This window comes from Equus caballus, chromosome 10 (genome assembly GCF_041296265.1).
Source record: "Equus caballus isolate H_3958 breed thoroughbred chromosome 10, TB-T2T, whole genome shotgun sequence".
Taxonomy (NCBI): Eukaryota; Metazoa; Chordata; class Mammalia; order Perissodactyla; family Equidae; genus Equus; species Equus caballus.
In genome coordinates, this window is record NC_091693.1 from 87,019,406 (window position 1) to 87,038,224 (window position 18,819).

At 42.7% G+C, this 18,819-nt stretch overlaps 1 protein-coding gene across 42 annotated transcripts in view; it reads left to right on the forward strand.

Annotated features, from left to right (window-relative positions):
• The window catches only part of EYA4 (EYA transcriptional coactivator and phosphatase 4), a 296,334-nt gene extending 292,269 nt beyond the window's left edge, over positions 1-4,065 (forward strand). For all 42 annotated transcript variants that reach the window (XR_002811047.2, XR_002811046.2, XM_070223904.1 and 39 more), the window contains one exon: positions 708-4,065. Coding sequence is in view for 40 of the 42 variants with exons in the window: in XM_070223904.1 (XP_070080005.1) it covers positions 708-788 (81 nt within the window). In the remaining 2 variants the exon portion in view is untranslated. The remainder of the gene's footprint in view (positions 1-707) is intronic.
• Positions 4,066-18,819: the final 14,754 nt, after the last annotated feature.

Sequence of the window (18,819 nt, forward strand, 5' to 3'; positions counted from 1 at the left end):
CTCTCTCCCATCCCTTCCTCTCTCCCATCCCTCCCTCTCTCCCATCCCTCCCTCTCTCTCCATCCCTCCCTCTCTCCCATCCCTCTCTCTCCATCCCTCCCCTCTCTCCATCCCTCCCTCTCTCTCCATCCCTCCCCTCTCTCCATCCCTCCCTCTCTCTCCATCCCTCCCCTCTCTCTCCATCCCTCCCTCTCTCCCATCCCTCTCTCTCCATCCCTCCCCTCTCTCCATCCCTCCCTCTCTCTCCATCCCTCCCTCTCTCTCCATCCCTCCCTCTCTCTCCATCCCTCCCCTCTCTCTCCATCCCTCCCTCTCTCCATCCCTCCCTCTCTCCCATCCCTCCCTCTCTCCCATCCCTCCCTCTCTCTCCCATCCCTCCCTCTCTCCATCCCTCCCTCTCTCCCATCCCTCCCTCTCTCCCATCCCTCCCTCTCTCCCATCCCTCCCTCTCTCTCCATCCCTCCCTCTCTCTCCATCCCTCCCTCTCTCTCCATCCCTCCCTCTCTCTCCATCCCTCCCTCTCTCTCCATCCCTCCCCTCTCTCTCCATCCCTCCCTCTCTCCATCCCTCCCTCTCTCCCATCCCTCCCTCTCTCCCATCCCTCCCTCTCTCTCCCATCCCTCCCTCTCTCCCATCCCTCCCTCTCTCCCATCCCTCCCTCTCTCTCCATCCCTCCCTCTCTCTCCATCCCTCCCTCTCTCCCACAGCACAACATGCCCTTCTGGAGGATATCAAGTCACTCAGACCTCTTGGCTCTACATCAAGCACTGGAATTAGAGTATTTGTAACTGTTTTCTCTAGCTGGAGATCCGTTTTTTTATATTTCAAGTACACTGAATTTTTACGTGTGATTCAATGCCTCTGGCTTTACACATATAAATTGTCTTAAAGGATGAAATCATATTTGGAATGAAAATTCCAGAAGGAAGAATTCAGATTGCTGCACGGAATTAAACTTTAGTGCTACAGAAAGGAAGCTCTATGGTCTTATATTTACAACACTTTAATGGTTTTTTAAAAAAAAAAAATCTGTGGAGGTTGCTGGTACACACGGAATGAGTCCTAACTGGAATTAACAGCTTTGGCAAAGAACTCTTACCCTGGCAAAACACCCACACACGCCCCGTCTGACAAGGTGGTGTTCAACAACATTCCTCAAAGTGGGAGATCTTCTCAGCCCTGAGGTTTGAATCGGACTTTAGCCTACCTAGCCCAGAAAATCTGAATTGGGATGCACTCAGACTGTATAAGGACAATCCTATCTAGACCTGTAATTTGTGTAAATTATTGATGAAAATAATTTACTGTGACTTTATTAGCAGCTGACTTTGAAAGTGGATGCAATTTTCCTTTCATCTGTTGGGGAGGGAAGCGGGGGGGAGATGGGAATCTAATATTGTCTTTTTTTTAGGTTTGGCAAACAGAATGTTCATATTGATGTGTTGTGCCTTACAGACAAGACAGCGTTTGTGTGTTACAATGTAACTTTGGTTAAAATCTCTGTAGATAATGAAAAGCAAAAACGTTTGTGATCATTCTCAATATGACCAAATTTAAAATTCAAGCTATCAAAGCTTAATACTGCATCCGCCAGAAACTGAGTGTTTGTTGCAGTAAGAAAACAATAATAATAAAAGAAAGCTTGTGTTTTATTCGGGTTCTTAATAATTCCAATAATTGTGTGAGGCAACTATTTGTGCATCTAACCACGAGCAGAAGGTTTGGGGAAGACTGTGGGACCTTTACTTAGAAAGTGAAACGTATGTTGAAGTCTCGAGTACCCTTCTACAGTTTTACCGGAGAAAACTAAGAGCCATATTTGTGACGACGTGCACTGTTTGGGGTTAACTTTTTGATATGTGTAAGTTGCATAGAGGAAAATATGCTCATGAAAATCATAAGCAAATATCACCCAAACTTTCTTAGAATGTGCCATGAACATGGCTTAAAATTCACATTGAGTGAACATGGCTTAAAATAAAGCTAAGCTCGTGTGTTCCCAGTGTCATTGCGAAAATGAAATGTTATCAGTAGTGGAAGGCAGATGCTCCGGAAGACTTCGAAAGAAAGAAGTGAATCAATGAAAATTTTACCTAGAAGATCATCATAAAATAAATTAGCAAGTGAGCCAGATATAAGGCGCATTAGTGAATTACAACAGTGAAACAGAACCTGCTTCTCCATCTTGACACCTCGGTCCAGTGTCTCTCCATTACACATGAGGACCTGTGCCCCTTAGCATCTGCCTGTCCACCGACTGTACAATGGACTGCATTCATTGCAGGGAGAACCTGCCATTGCTGGGTTTGCAGGGGTTTTCTGCATGGTATGCAGCCCATGTTAGGAACTGGATACAGATTCTCCTGTCGTTTTGAATGACATGACTTCCCTTGTGGATATTTAAGACTTCAAGATCTAGGAGTGTTTTAATGGTGTCTGCCCCTGCAGCTCTGAGTGTAGAGTGTCATAAGGTGGAATCTACATTATGTCCGGCCACAAAGTGCCCCTACCCAGAGGCTGCTCCATGATGGCTCGTCAGCTGAGGCACCCATGGCTCCCGGAAGATCACACTGTCACAACATTCACTCTGGAAATGTGATTTTCTTGTCCAGACTATAAATCTGCATGTCTTTACTGAATGCTAAGACCATGTTTACATTAGGCAGAAAGAGATTGAGATCCAATGAGGCAGATTTTAAGATTGTGATTTTATCACACAAACTTTAAACCTATTCTTTAACTTATGTAGCTTTTGGTTACCTCTGCCTCAAGCACTGTTGCAGACAAATTAAGGCTGGAATACTTTTAATAATAGTAATAATAATAATAATAATAAATCTTATACTTCTGTTGGCCTTTAGCATGAAATAGCAGTTTAAGGAAATTTAAGAGCTGCACTGATTATCAGTACTTTATTTTGTGCACTAAAACCTTAAATATTTATTACTGTGAATAAAACAAAATTATCTTTTACTGCATAGCCAGTTTCTTTAAATGACAGAATTGTGGCATCACATCTAAAGTTTTAATTCTTTTTCATATCAAACAAGCAAGGCTTCTCATGCCACTAAACCTGCAGGTGCAGAAAGAAGCGCCCCCCACAGGGCACAGAGAAGGGTCACAGGCGGCATCACCCAGTGCTGTTTCACACATACACATCTTCTCGCATTCTCTGTTCAGAAGAGACTGCCAGCATAACACCTAAAGGCTAGGCTGACGGACAACAGCTTGTCTAGCACAACCATAGTGTAGGGCAGTGAGCTGACACCCCAGCTTGTCATGGGACTTTGAGCACGCTGAAGTAGAAATCTTCCCTTCCCACCTTAGCAGCAGAAGTTCCTCTTCCTTTCTGATCTCAGAAACGAAAAATCTACTAACCAACAAAAACCCAGCCCCTTTGGCAACTCCCTCATTCTATTGACATATAGAATATTGTGCCTTATTGTAAAACTGTTTGAAAAATGTTCTGTGACTAAAATGGGTTTTCGACTACTGTATGTGCAAACTTGGTATATCGCTGTGAAAGGCACCCAGCTGGTGTTGCATCTGAAAAATATCAAAACAGGTGGCCTGGCTACACTATTGCAGCACAGAAGAGGAAGTCACTGTACCTCTGCAAAAATTTGTAAGTCAAATTCAGAGGCAAAAAAATATTTTAGAATCATGCAGTTTGTGCACAAAAAGTATGTAATAACTCTCTAAAAATGTTTTCTCCCTAGTCTCTGGTGAACTAAGATTCAAAATTGTGTCAACAGCATGCTCCAGTATGAAGCTGTGTTTTTCTAAAGCACATTTGTTTATGATAAGCCTACATTCTCAGTGAATATGGCATTTAGTATTTCTTTTGAGAACAAACTTAAGCATCATGAGCCAAAGTTGCATTTTGACTCCCAGCTATGGTAGCATTATGGAAATCTCACAGTCAAAGTCAAGGGTTTCTGTTATGTATTAGTAAAGTATAGATTATCGGGGCCTACATAATTTAAAGAAATGTAAATTAATATTAAAAGCTTGTAAAAATATGTACATCTTTACTATTTCTCAATAAATACCTTTGGAAATGTTTTCATTTTTGTCACCCTCCCATGTTGTGGAGTTTTTGTTGTGTGTATTTAATTTGATTCCAAATAATGTGAAATTTGTATTTAGGTTTCTCGATGTAGTCTTACCTTCCCTTATTTGTGCCTAAATTGCAATTAAGGCAAGCTGAGATACAGCACAGCAGAATGTCACTAATTAAGACTAAGAGTGGGCTAGTGTACTGAAAAAGTGTGAGTCGCATAGTTTTCTATATAGGTGGCTACATTCAAGTATAACACATGATGTAGTCCCAGCTGACTAACGATAAAGTCATGCCTTTAGAACAGTTAAAGCAAGTTGCCTTTACATGAATATAGGACATGGTTATAAGCAGCTTCCAAGAGTGATAAAGGAGTGTTTTTCTTAAATAGGTTTAACAGCTCCTTTATTATCTTATGTGCAGTATGGATTTATTTGCAAATCTGTTGTTCCAGTGCAAACTGAAGGAAATTTCAGACCAACCTCACTCACAACGTTTTAAATTGTTAGCCTCCAAATTTTTGAGAAGACTCCTCTCTCTAAAATTGCACATGCTTCCTCAATACTTCTGTCATTTCCCTGCTTAGTAAATACTTATTTAAATAATACTTAATCCTTAGACTTAGAATATCCAACATGGCACCTATTTTATTTATCTTTCATAGTGGATGGCTCATCCATCGGAATGCACGCTCTGTGAAGGCAGGGATTTTTCTTTTGTTTGGTTTCATCCACTTCTGTGTAACCAGTAGCCAGGAAAAAGTCTGGCATACAGCAAGCACTCAAAAACTATTTGTTACACAAATGCATAAACCATAGGCAAAACTTGTGTGATCATAGTCTGGAATTAAAGAGATTTAAAATGGTAGAGCTGGATAAAAAAAAAAATAAAGAAGACATAAACAGTTAAGTTTGGATGAGACCAATGCACATTTTGACAACTTAGCTGGAATGTTGTTGGCTCTAATAATTCATGAAAGTAAAGAGCAAAGATGGCCATGAGGAAAGATGTTTTTGGGAAAAAGTTATATATGAGCTGAGAATGATCTGGGAAAAAGGAGTGTTTGTGATGAATCAATGATTGCTTCCTCTCTCCCCCTTTTACTCCTTTATTTTCAAAAAGTAGTACACAGCATCAGTAGGTTTAGTTGATTTAAATTACTTAAAGCCACAGAGTATCACATAAAAGTCAGATCTGTTTGCAAAGTCTGTGATTCATGATTCTGAGTCCCAGAACCAAAAATCAAACAGAAGTGTGTGATTTCCCTTAGCTAGCAGAAGATAACCATTCCTTAACATCTGTGCGTGGTTTGTATATTTTGTTAAAAATCACTTATTGGATGTAGTGGTATAAAAGCACATAGAGTCTCATTCACAGGTCACTTCTCAAAGCCCCTTCAAACCTGACTAGGCCAAAGTCAGTTCTCAGGATGTACTGTGGTCAACAAAGATGTTCCCTCAGAGCATCGAGGGGAAAGCTGTTCCAGATTCTAACTATAAATGCCTGTCCGTCATCCAGAACACCTTCCAGGATGTGTTAGCACACAATTTGGAAAATGTCCAACCATAATATGCTAAGGAAGCTCTGACAATGCAGATATCTCTATTCAAGCCAGAAGATTATTTTCCTTCCCCAAGAAGCACTTTTTGATTGGGGTTGGTGAGGACGCTGTCTCTGTGGCTAAAGGGCACTATATTGTCCTTCGTAGTCATGAAATCTTAGTTTCTGTGCCCGGTGCTGCAATGATGATGTCAGTCTGTTTCTCTGGGGACCCTTAAGTGAAAACACACACAATTGAGTGTGAGGATGTATTGGAGGGAAGTGGCGGAACCACCAAGTAGATCCGTCTCCCTAGAACCACAGCAGGTCAGGCTGAGCCTGAACTCATCACGCTCCTGACTCTCAGGTTCTTGTGCAGTTCGGTGGGGGTGACTGTGAAGATGGTGCATGAAGGGTGCCACAGTGGGTAAGCACGTAGGGCGTGGCGAAAAGCTTGCAGAGGCGCCTAACCAGCCCGCCAAGGGAAGATTCCTAGAGAAAATGATTCCCAAGCTGGAATGCCAACAAAATGGAGAAGGCTAAGAAAAGATGGATTGTAAGAATCCAGGCAAGGTGGAAAATAAACGAGAGAGCGTGGATAAGAGAGAAAGTAGAATGATGTGGTCAGGGAACTGCAAATAATCCTTGTTTCTGGAACACAGAGTAAAGAGGGAGAATAGTAAGAAAGGAGCCTGGAAAATAAAAAAGGGCCAGATCATGAGGATTTCAATACATGGTTAGTGAGTTTCAAGTTTTTTCTGGGATCAGTAGGTATCAAATGAAAGGCTTGTAAACAGAGGATGTATGTGTCTGGATCTGCACTGGGTAACAGTTAGCCCGGCCACACAGTGGAGAGTGATGAATCTACAAGGCTGGCACAGGATCCCAGAGAGTTATTGACAGATTCCTGACTTAGCTGATGGCCATGAATGTGGAGAGAAGCATACAGATTCAAAGAGATTAAGGTGCTAAGAATAATTAATTTTAGCAATAGTTGCTGCTGCTTCTCATGCCTCAGGCAAATCCAGCCTGACCTCTGAGTTTCTGGTTGGAGAAATTCGCTGGATGTAGTGCAGTTCACAGGGATCAGAAACACAAAAGAAGAAAAACAGATTCTGGTTGCTGTTTTTGCTGTTGTTGATGGAGCTTGTAATGGAGGAAGATACTGAGTCCAGCCTTTGGAAGTGTTACTTTGGGGGTGGTGGCGGACTTAAGTAGAGTTGTCCAGTGGGAAGTTGAATTTGCAGAGACTTCCTAGTTGTTTGTTAAACATCTTGCCACATCATCACTGAATTACTCTGAAACTAGTCAGTAAAATCCTAAATAACTTCATCAGATCATATGAGTTAGTCATTTAAAGGCATTTACCATTTGTGCAACTTTGAGACAGCATGAGTGAAAGCCAGGAATGATGGCAGAAGTGTAGAATGTGTATGTAGAATGCAGACCATGGGAAATTATTTGGGGTTACCAGTTGATTTAGCATCCTGCTTCCCCATCTCCTGCCTTACCCCCATTTCCAGTGAAGATAAAGTAATAATATACCTGGATTTACAGCCCTGAAGACATTCAAATGCCTCTACGAACTTTTTGCTGGTGACTTTTACACAACTCATCGCCAGCTTATGTCTGCTTGGAAACAAACATGACATTTCTGATTTATTTGCCAAACAAAGAAAACCTATTAGAGAAGGAACCCTAGAGCAGAATGACAGGTGATTTAATCACTTAGCCTTAGACAGGTTAATGTATTCCCAAAAAATATGGCTTTCATTAAAATATATGTTTTGGTGGAATAAACTATTTCATGAGAGTAAGGGATAATAACATGTATGTGAATAGAAATTAAAATTAATGCCAAACACACACCTGTAAACCTATCCTATTTGGCTTGTGAAATTACTTCTGCATCAGTTATGGGAACAGCAGGGGGCGGAGACCAGGAGACACTAGAGAGGGCTCTGAAGAAAAAAGTGGTCTAACACATCATTTTTTAAACTTGCATTTAGAGTTTTACAAATGACTAGTGTTTTTTCCAAATTTTGAAGACCTGCTGCTTTCCTAAATAAAATCTACTACCACATACTATTACCACGCTTGGCAATATATGTTGTTACCGTGCTTGGCTCAAGAACTGGTTTAAGAAGAGAAAAGGGAACCTTTCCTCCTGTCTCTGCAGTGCACTGGTACCCGTGTACTCACCTCCTTCTAACTCCATGAAGCCTTTGTTGTTGTTGTTGTTGTCGTTTGGCTCATCCAACCTCAGCAGTGCCAGCTGGGTGGAGACAGCTGGTAGCCTTGAAGCAAGGTGAGGGATGGGACCATGGAGGCGGTGGTGAGGCTTTGATTTCATCACTGGCTTTGGAGTCAGCTCTAAAGTGAGCATGCCAGGAGGAGGAAGAGGAAGGAAAGTGGCATTGGAGAGACAGAATGAGCCCGGAGCTTCTCATGTGTTACCTCATTGAATTATCAGATCCCCCAGAGTTGGTATTGTTAGTCCTATTGTACAGTTTAGGCGACCTCCCAAGGTCATGTGACTTGTGGGTGGCACAAGTCGAGTTGGAACTTAGGGCTATCGGGCGGACCATCTAGATAGCAGAGTTATGCCCCTCGCACTGTATCTGGCTGTCCACTCCTTGGAGTTGGGTTGCTCAGAACTTGGAGAGTTGTGGTCTGAGGAGAAGCACAATCAAGAGGGTGTGAGACTGCAAGCAGCAGAGGTAACAGTAACTCTTTTCTCTCCCCATGGGCATGAATGCCACTCAAGGAGCATCCTGTGTTGCTGCTGTGACAAATGGCCCTCGTGCAGATGCAGTAAAAATGTTAATTTGTAGATAAGTGGTACAGAGCCCTTAGCTGCTGACTGGACTTCACGATCACAATTATATCCAGTTCTACCTGGAAACCCAAGAGATAATGATCCAGTGAAAGCTGCTGAATTGATTTCCATTTAGGTAGAAACACATTTCCAGGTGCCCCTTGTTCAGAACGCATTTCCTGGATATGACACATATATCAATAGCTTTTGTCACAACCGACTTACAGGCTCCCTGACCTAAAGCTCGGCCCTGAGGAGGGCTCTGGACGGGCTTCTGACCAGAGTGGGGAATTAGGAAATTTCTAGTGCTCCTGTTGTAGGGAAAGCAAATCAGGATGGAGCATTGAGCGATCAGCATGAATTCAGCAGTATCTGGATGGAAGGTGTTCAGAAGGAAGTCCCTAAAGGGAAAGTGGAGAAAAAGGTTTTAGAAACAACTTGGTCAACTTTCGATCTTTTCTAAAATTCTATAATTGACATGACTTTTTTTAATTGTGGTAAAATACACATAAAATTTGCCATCTTCAACAATTCTAAGTGTCCAGCCTGTGATGTTAGGTACATCCGCATTCTTGCACCACTGTCACCACCATCCATCCACAGAACTCTGTATCTTGCAAAACTGAAACCCTGCACACGTTGAATAATAACTCCCCTTTCCTCCCAGCCATTGAACAATCATTCCCCCGAGCCCGTGGGAACCACTGTCCCACCTTCTGTCTCTGTGAATTGGACCACTTTAGGTACCTCATATAAGCGTAATTGTACAATATTCATCCTTTTGTAAGGCTTATTTTACTTAGCATATCGCCCTCAAGGTTCATTTATGTCATAGTGTATGTCAGAATTTCCTTCCTTTTTACTGCTGAGTAAAATTCCCTGGAATGTGTATACCACGTTTTGTTTATCCGTTCATCCATTGATGAACACTTGGGTTGCTTTCATCTTCTAACTGTTGCAAATAATGGTGCTATGAACATGGGTGTACAAATGCTTCTTTGAGTCCCTGCTCTCCCTTCTTTGTGGTATATACCCAGAAGTGAAATTGTGGGACCATATGGTAATTCTCTTTTTAAATTTTTGAGGAACTGCCACGCTTTTCCATAGCAGCCACACCATTTTACATTCCCACCAATAATGCACAAGGGTTTCCATTTCTTCACATCCTCATCATTGTTACTGTTACTTTTTTTATTGTAGCCATTCTAATGTGTATGAGGCAATGTCTCACTGTGGTTTTTTTGTTTTGTTTTGTTTTGTTTTTTTAAAGACTGGCACCTGGGCTAGCAACTGTTGCCAATCTTCCTTTTTTTTTCTTTTTTTAAGGATTGGCACCTGGGCTAACAACTGTTGCCAATCTTTTTCTTTTTTTTTCTACTTTGTCTCCCCAACCTCCCCCCCCCCACCCCCGCCCCCCGTACATAGTTGTATATCTTAGTTGCAGGTCCTTCTAGCTGTGGGATGTGGGACGCCGCCTCAACGTGGCCTGAGGAGCAGTGTCATGTCCGCGCCCAGGATCTGAACCCTGGGCCGCCGCAGCGGAGCGTGCGAACTTAACCACTCGGCCACGAAGCTGGCCCCTCACTGTGGTTTTGATTTGCATTTCCTTAGTGATTAGTGACGTCGAACATCTTTTCTTGTGCTTACTGACCATTTGCATATCTTCTTTGGAGAAATATCTATTCACTTGTTTCATTTTTTAATTAGCTTCCTTGCTTTTGCTTTTTCATTGTTGAATTGTAGGAATTCTTTACATATTCTGGAGATTAACTCCTTATCAGATGTCTGATTAGCAAATATTGTCTGCCATTCCCTGGGTTGCCTTTTCTACAGTGAACATGAGCTTTTTTTGTGTACTTAGTATCCCCCTTTTTAGGGAACCACCACACCTTGGGGCATGTGGCTCAGCTCTAGCCAATCAGCATATTCTGTTCTATTTGCCACAAGAATTTATTGGCCCAAGGATGGGTATGGGACCCAAGCTGGGCCTATGAAAACTCACCTCAAGACTTTTCTCCACAGCTGTTGTCAGAAAGTCATTCTTTCTGGGATCGTACGCTCTGGTGGCTGCTTCAGCCTAGAAACCAGGACCATCCTTCCCACCACATTGAGAGACAACCCAGATATGAAGCCAACACGGGGGGAGACAGAGCTGACATGGAGCCCTGGCCACACCGTTGGAGCATTTAGTTTCAGCATAGCAGGAGCCAGAACTTCTACTCCACAACCACACCTGGATTTTTAGCGTCACCGGCCAAAAGCTCTTCTCCTTTTCTTTTCTTTTCTTTTCTTTTCTTCCTTAAACTTGATTGAATTTGGTTTCTGTTGCTTGTGGTCGAGAGAGCGTGCCCTAATAGACAATGGAGCAAACAGCCCCGGAGTGTGTCCCTGTGTGGGAGAACACAGGAGGCTAGAGCTGGTCAGTCAGAGCGCACAGAGTGGCCTAGTGCTCCTGACTGTCTCGGTCTTTTGCTCCTTCCAGCTGTACAGTGGCCGAGAGACCTGGGGTCGCAGGGGAGTGGAAGGGAAGGACTGTTTATTTAAAAGAAAGGGGCCTAAAATATCTCACAATAGTTGAAATTGTTACTTTCAAATACTCCCCCCTCTAAATTATAGAGTGCCTGGATAAATCCTGGCACCTCACTTTTTATCACCCTGCAAACTGGCCGTACATCCTGGGAACACAGATATCTGGGCCAGGCACCTCCTGCTCCAGATGCCCTCCTTCCCCCCACCCATGACCACATCACCTAATCGTCTGTGAAATGCAGCTTAGAACTAACTTAGCCAACTGGATGCCAGGTTTTGTGACCACTCAATTTTTCTTTCTTTGAAAAACTTGTTGGCCTATCACCCTGACTCATTGCAGTCCCACTTGTGGGCCTGCAACGTGTTCCGTAGAAAGCGCAGCACGGAATCGCAGCATCTCCACCCTCCTGTATGGTCGGAACCGGCGTGGCAGCTGCAGTGCGTAAGGCTTCTCTTTCTTCCTGTGTCTCGTGTAACTCCCAAACGCCCGTGCTGGCACCCACACTGAGGACTGATTTACTTTGCTTGTCTATCTATCAGAACCTTTTCTTTTTTTCTAACAGTTGAATGATAAACCCTAAAAGTTGGAGTTTCTATTGCAACAAGGGACAGAACTTTAGTGCTGGCAAACACATGGTGCTAATGAAACAGCCAATCCTGAGCTGGACGGGAACGAGGCTGCTGCCGAGACGGCTGCCTGTCATTTCATCAGGGAGTAATTGAAGCTCCTAGGTACTGACTTCTTGAACATTACTTCTAGGAATAAGTTGCCCTCCCAGCCTGAAATTCCCTTCTTTAAGTAATAACAAAGTGGTACATAATTAATAATGGCATTTATTATTGTGTTTTGTTAGGAAAAAACTGATCTAGCAGAGTTTTTTCCTGAACGGTTTTAATCATGTGTATTAACTAAAACACATGAGATATTTGCCAACTCTGACCATAAAGTGTTTTATCCTGAGCCTGCCTCTCTGTTCGCAGGAGATTGAGAAATGTCTTTAAAATAACCAGTCTCATCCTGAGAACGCTTTCTAGTTGCTTTCTCTCCTTGGGATTTTTTTTTTTAATTAAAACAAACCAAAGTGAAATAAAACAAATAAAAATGAAATGATCTGTAATAGTGGAGGCAAATGGAATTAAAGAACATTTTCCATTCAAAACATTGTCTAAATGAATGTCTCAATCCATCAGCCTTTTGCTGCCTAATAATGTGACATGTTTACAAGGCTGAAGGAAATCAGGTGTTTTCATGCTAAATGAAAATAAAATTTATGTACTGTTATTACCATATTCTTTGCCTGGGGTTTCTCACTCTATTCATCATTAAAGGCTGCCCAGTAAATACTGTGCAAACTGCACGTAGGGATGTCAGGCAGTAATAACTCGGAATCAGCTATAAATAACCACCCGCCAGACTTTTGGGAAGAGTCAACGGCTTAAGAGGGGATGTTTGCTCCCCAATTGCTAAATTGTGAAAAAGAGAGTTATCGGTCTGTTTTCTCTTCATATTTGAGACACTAGAAGCAAGGCTGGGACACGAGCCCTAGCCTGAGACAAGTCTTTATCCATCGTCATTTGAGCTGAGGCAGGTGTGATATGAGAGACTAAAGTTTCCTCTCCTTAACTATATCAGAAAAGTGGATGGACAAGGACTTATTTGTCTACCCTGTGTATTAGCTATCTATTGCTCTGTAACAAATTACCCCAAAACTTAGCCACTTAAGATATCAAGCATTTATTGCCCCACGGAGTGTCTGAGGGTGAGTAATCTAGGAGCAGCTTAGCTGAGTGGCTCTGGGTCAGAGTCTCTCACAAGATTATAGTCAAGCTCAGACAAGACAATAGTCATCTCAGAGCTCCACTGGCTGAAGAATCTTCTTTCAAGCTCATGTAAAGGATTGTTGGCAAGGATCAGTTCTTCCCTGGCTCTTGGCTGCAGGCTTCAGTTCCTTGCCATGTGGACCTCACCATGAAGTAGTCACATATGGCAGCTTGCTTGCCTCACGGTGAGAGATTCAAGAGGAAGAGAGAGAGTGAACTAGAGATTCAAGAGGAAGAGAGAGAGTGAACTAGCAAGACAGTGCCCCAGATGGGAGCTGCAGGATTTTGCACCTAATCTCGGAAGTGCCATACCTTTTGCCATATGCGATTAGTCACACAGATCAACCACGAGACCATGTGGGAGGGGACTAGACAGAGTGTCAATACCAGGAAGTCAGGTCATTGGGAGGCTATCGTAGATGCTGGCTACCTCACTTTTGGATGAAGCTGGCCTTGATGCTTAGGAGCAGGTTAAAAAGTGAAATGAATTAGCAGAGTCCATTCCAAACAGCACAGTTCAGATTGAGATGTACCTGGGTCCAAATTCTAGAGTGCTTCTTGCTACCTTATGATAATTACTTACCTCCCTGTGCCTTCAACTTCCCATCTCTGACCCTTAAGCATCCCATCTCATACAGCTGTTGTGAGAGTTAAGTGAGGTAATGTTTAAAGAGATTTCCTTCTGTGGACTTTCCTCTAAAGGAAATTAACAATATTAACAATAAAAAACAAAAATGTGGTTTTTTGGTAAAGTAGAAAAAGGAATTCAAAATAGCATGCCCCAGTATTTGGGGGGCTCAGTGCCCTTGGGCATGGGCTGCCACAGGTGGCTTGAGGGTGTTGATAATGTTCCAGAAAGGATAATGCTTCTATTGCTGGAAACTCGGATGGTGCTTCTACACCACGGGTCGGCCGGGCTTTCCCAGGAGCGCTGTGGAGTCACGTCCTAAGCGTTGATGAAGCACCCGCAGGAGCCAGGCACCGCCTGGAGTTAGAGTTACAAACACCCGGAAGACTCGGTTCCTGATGGCGAGGTGCTCCTTGTGTTGCTGGGGGAGGAGCGCTGGGATGAGGAGACAGTCACAAGGCATTTCTAACCTTAGGTGGAAGTTTGAAGAAAGGTGTGCCTGCTCAGAGGAAGGAGGACCTGACTGGAAGAGAAGAGGCAGGTCTTCAACCAGCTCCTGGCAGGCAAGCAAAGGGGTGCTGGCTAGAGGGGACCAGAGCAGCAGCCTGGGTGGAGAAGGGGTGACACCATCACCAGAATTCCTCCTGGGATGAATGGCCAGATTTAGCACATGCAAATGCAGGAGGTCACCTAGCTAAATTTGAAGTTCAGATAAACAACGAGTAATTTCTCAGTATAAGTATGTTCCATAGACTGAATTACTTGTTGTTTATCTGAACTTCAGATTCAGCTGGGTGTCCTGTATTTCATCTAACAACCATATCCTGGAGAGAACAATGAATCTGCCTGCAGCGGTAGAGGCTGAGGATGGTGAAGAAGACAGCGGAATGATTAGGAAGGATTTTGAATGCCAAGTGGAGGAGTTTGAACTTCATCTGATAGCAGACGCATGCTGGAGAGCTAGTGGGTTTTTGGCTAGGGAATGACAGGGTCAGATTCATTTTGAGGTAAGACCACTTTGGTGGCCATGTGGAGAGGAAGGGGCATGGGGGGACCAGAGGCTCAGTCCAAAGCAGCTGCAGTGGAGCAAGAAAGGCAGGTGTAATCATTCTGGGGGCAGGAATCGGTGATGGGGCAGCTGGTCATTAGGACCCACCTGTAAAGGGTTAAACAAATTACTCAGAACCTTAGTTACACATTTGAATCATGTAGGAGGTTTTTAAAAAATACCAAGTCCCCACTCCCATTGTTACTGATGTAAATGATTCGAAATGGAACCTGGACAATGTTGGTTTTCTTTTATTTCCCCAGGTAGTTTAATGTATAGTCACAATCAAAAACTATTAATCAACGATATTCTCTTTTGTTCCCAGCAATTTCCAGTTTTCTTTAACCAGTGCACCTGAGCAAGAGCACATTATCGTCACAAAGTAGCCTGCCACACTCTCGTTCACAGACACATCAGCCACTTCTACATGCTTTGCAGGTGAAAAACTGGCTATTCCTGCCCAGGAACATTAAGAGACTGTTTATTTCAATCAATCATTTTTCTAAATACATTATCTCATTCTATAGCTGAAAAGTGGGAGGGGAGCAACATCAAAGGATTTACTTCAGCCCCATCTAAGAAACCAAACACATGCACCCCTTGTTCACCCTCCTCTGGTTGTTGCCCGTGGACCCAGAAGTCTCAGGCATCTGACGCTCTGAATGTCTGCCCAGATGCCCATCTCTGGAGAGAACATGCTGAAATGTTTGAGTTTGCACAGTTCATTAAATACCCTTCAGGAGAGCTCCCTGATTCTCACAAAGGTCACCTTGGTTTCTTCTAGAGTCTGCAAGTGAGTACCACTGCCTATTTTCAATGCCTTGCATTGTTTAGGGCCATGGAAATGGATGTTCATTAGATCTTTCCAAGTAAAATGGGTGGTCCATTTCAAGTCAAAAAGCGAGGCCACAAGCCTATTACTTGGTTTTATATCAGCAGCCAACTATCTGCCTTTGACAGAGAGGCGTTATGGATATTTTTATATTTGTACTTCAGCTGCTCTTTTTTTCACTGAGAAAAGATTTGTTGCAAGCTTCTTCAGCAGCAGAAGCTCTTGAATTTCTGTTAAGTGCAAATCAGTTCACAAACAGCTTATAGAAATCATATATACCAATATAGTCTAGCGTATTTCCTGCTTACTAAAGGCGTGCTCTCGCTTTGACCCTTCAACAAGCGTGTCTCTCAGGTCATGACCTGCCGTATTTGCTCCTGCCAGAGAAGGATTCGAACGTGGAGATTGTAACTAGTCAAGGAAAACCAAGAGGCTGCCTCTTCAGCATAGCAGGACACGGGTTTACGAGATGTTTTGATGTTTAATCAAGCCTGACATCCTATTTAAATTGTATGAGTTGTCTTCTGTCCCCTTCTTTTCTTTGTCATTAGAATTCCTTTCTTTGGAGACGTTTTCTGTGTGATGTCTACACAGGAAGAAGCTGACAGCAGTAGCTTGAAGAACCCAGTGACAGTCGCGGGGAGAGCATTTGGCAAAAAACTGATCACAAGAACTCTGTTCTCTGAATCTGATTTCAGTGAAAACACAGAGAATAACTTTAAATAGTCCGATCAAGTTGATACAAAAATGGTGTTTAGAAACTGTTTGGACTGATGGGAAAGATAAAAACCATGTGTGAAAAGACCAGTACGAGATGATAGGAAAAGCACTGCATTAAGAATCAACACATCTATTCCCTGATCTTAGTTTTAGGGCTTTCAAAATTGAGATGTAATTGACATATAACATTGTATCAGTTTCAAGTGTACAACGTAATGATTCATTGTTTGTATATATTGCAAAATCATCACACAATAAGTCTAGTTAATGACCATCACCACACGTAGTTACACATTTCTTGTTGTTGTGATGAGAACTTTTAAGATCTGTTCTCTCAGCAACTTCCAAATATCCAACATGGTATTGTTAAGTATAGTCACCATGCTGTGCATGACATCCCAAGGACTTATTCATCTTGTAACTGGAAGTTTGTACCTTTTGACCCCCCTTCGCCCGTTTTGACCACCCCACACTCCTGCCTATGGTAACCACCCATCTGTTCTCTGCATCTATGAGTCTGGTTTTTTGTTTGGGGTTTTTTTTTTGTTTGGTTTGGTTAAGTTTCACATGTGAGATCATACCGTATTTGTCTTTCTCTGTCTGACATATTTCACTGAGCATAATGCCCTCAAGGCCCAACGAAAAATTCTTTTCTTCTCCCTCTGTTTTTCAGGAACCCTTATAAAGTAAAAGAAGGGAATTGGAAATGATTGTTTCCAATATTTCTTCCTGTTTGGGGATTCTAAGTATTTATAGTTGACTGGAACTTGGAAATGAGCATAATAAAAGGAATATGGGACTTCTGTTTGCATTTAAGACAAATTTTGGCATCTGACATTAAAACTAATTGATTCATTTATCCAACAGAAACTTATCGACCACCTACGTGTGTCAAGTCCTCTCTTTGGCAGCAGACCACAGCAGGGAAGGAATGAGGCTCGGTCCCCGGGGGCGTTTGGAGACTGGCGAGGGACAAGCTTAGGAGCACAGAGGGCCATGATGCCTGGGACCAGTGCTATAGGGACAGCTCTATGGCATGGGGTTTGGAATCGAATGCTATTTCCAGTGTAATAATTTTTGAAGCAGAATCCTTTTTCAGCCATGTTAAAAGAAAAACTAAAACAGCTTCCAAATCTTACATCACAATATAAACAGTGTAGTGGGTTCCAAAAAATGCGGGTCTTCTGTTGCTCCGGTGCAGAGAAGGCATCTGTGCTTAGACATCTGTTTAGATATCCACTTAGCAAGCATTCTGTCAGCCTGTCGGGACCAGCACCACAGCTGAAACACATGGAGCCCCAGACATCAGCTGTAAGGGAACCAAATGGTGCCCTCCCAAAAATCACCTTAGAATTCAAAGTATCTAAACAGTTTGGCAGGCACAGCCAATAATTTACAAGGAAAATCTACAGCACGCAGACGTACAGAGCCCCTAAATTCAGCAAGGGCCTATTCTGAATTTCATCGGTACTGAATTTGAAATCTTCTCCGTAGAGCAAGACAATGCATAATAAGTAAGCAAAACATAACGTGTGTTAGGTGCTAGCCAAATAATGGTAGGTTACTTAATTGTAAGATGACATCAATTCAAAACACTCGACAATACTGCAAATCTTTGCTTGCTTGACATTCTTCTATTGTTGTGAGAAGTTCAAAAATGGAGATGCTTTTTTTTTTTAAAGAGGTTCAGAGTAGTAATACAGTGAAATGGCCTATTAGGTCTTTACTGCACTGGTCTCATATCTATGGAGAATAATTAAAGAAAAACTAAACTCTCAATGCTCCCAGGAAAAGCCTAAGAGTTCCAGAGCTTTGCCAACCAGTAAAGATTAGAAATTAGTTTTAAAGCTGTTTATTGAATTAATTTCAATTAAAGGCCCTGATGACAAGTAAACACCAGGGCTGGTTTTAAGCTTGTCTAATCAATTCATAACGATTTGCTGTAGTGAAGGCAACCCTGCAAACCAAACAATCATGGCAGCCTTAGCTTTACAAAGCCAGCCATGGGGTGGTGCAGGCGCACACATCAGTGAACACGTTCCTAAGGCTGTAATCAACCCGCTCCTGCCTCCCTTCACCAGTGCAAAACTCTGCTCCCAGGACTGTGGCAGCCTTCTCATGCCCCTGGAACCAACACAACCCAAAACAAGTTCTTCCCCAAACCCTTCGTAAGATCTTTGCTCCATGAGACCAGCCAAGCTCTCCCTTACTTAAGCAAGAAGTAAGCCCAACTTTGTATCTTTGGGATCCAGTGTGTTGGTCTCATCCTTTTTCTACATTATATACACATTATTTCAAATTCTAAGATGAATCTTTAATTTTATTTACCACTTTGTGCAGATTTGGTTTACTGCATAGTGATCCATTGTGTTAAAATATTTTATTTAGGAAACATTAAGTATAGATTCAGACTTCTATATGAAATCTGTCTGCTTTTTACAAGTTAACCTTTGCATACAAATTCTGCACTTAGTCTGTCCAAAATTCAGCTTGGATTCCCTGTTTTTGTTTCTTCCGTAACTGTCCGCCTGGTTCTCCAAACCGTGGACCTTGGACTTAGTGCTGTCCCTACCTTCTCCCCTGCCTCTCCAGGCTTACGTACAATACTATTTCTGAAAAGTTCTTTAAATCTCTATCCTTACCTCACTCTTTTGGCCCTATCCTTAATTAAAGATTTCAACTCCTTTTTGCCGAGATGACTAACAGTGTTAAATTGTTCCCTGAAGCCGCTCCCACCCCTCTAATACAGACATCCCTGGGAGCCAGACCACCAGGGTGACAGACAGCAGAACTAATCTCATCTCTCTGCTCTTTGAAAGTCTGT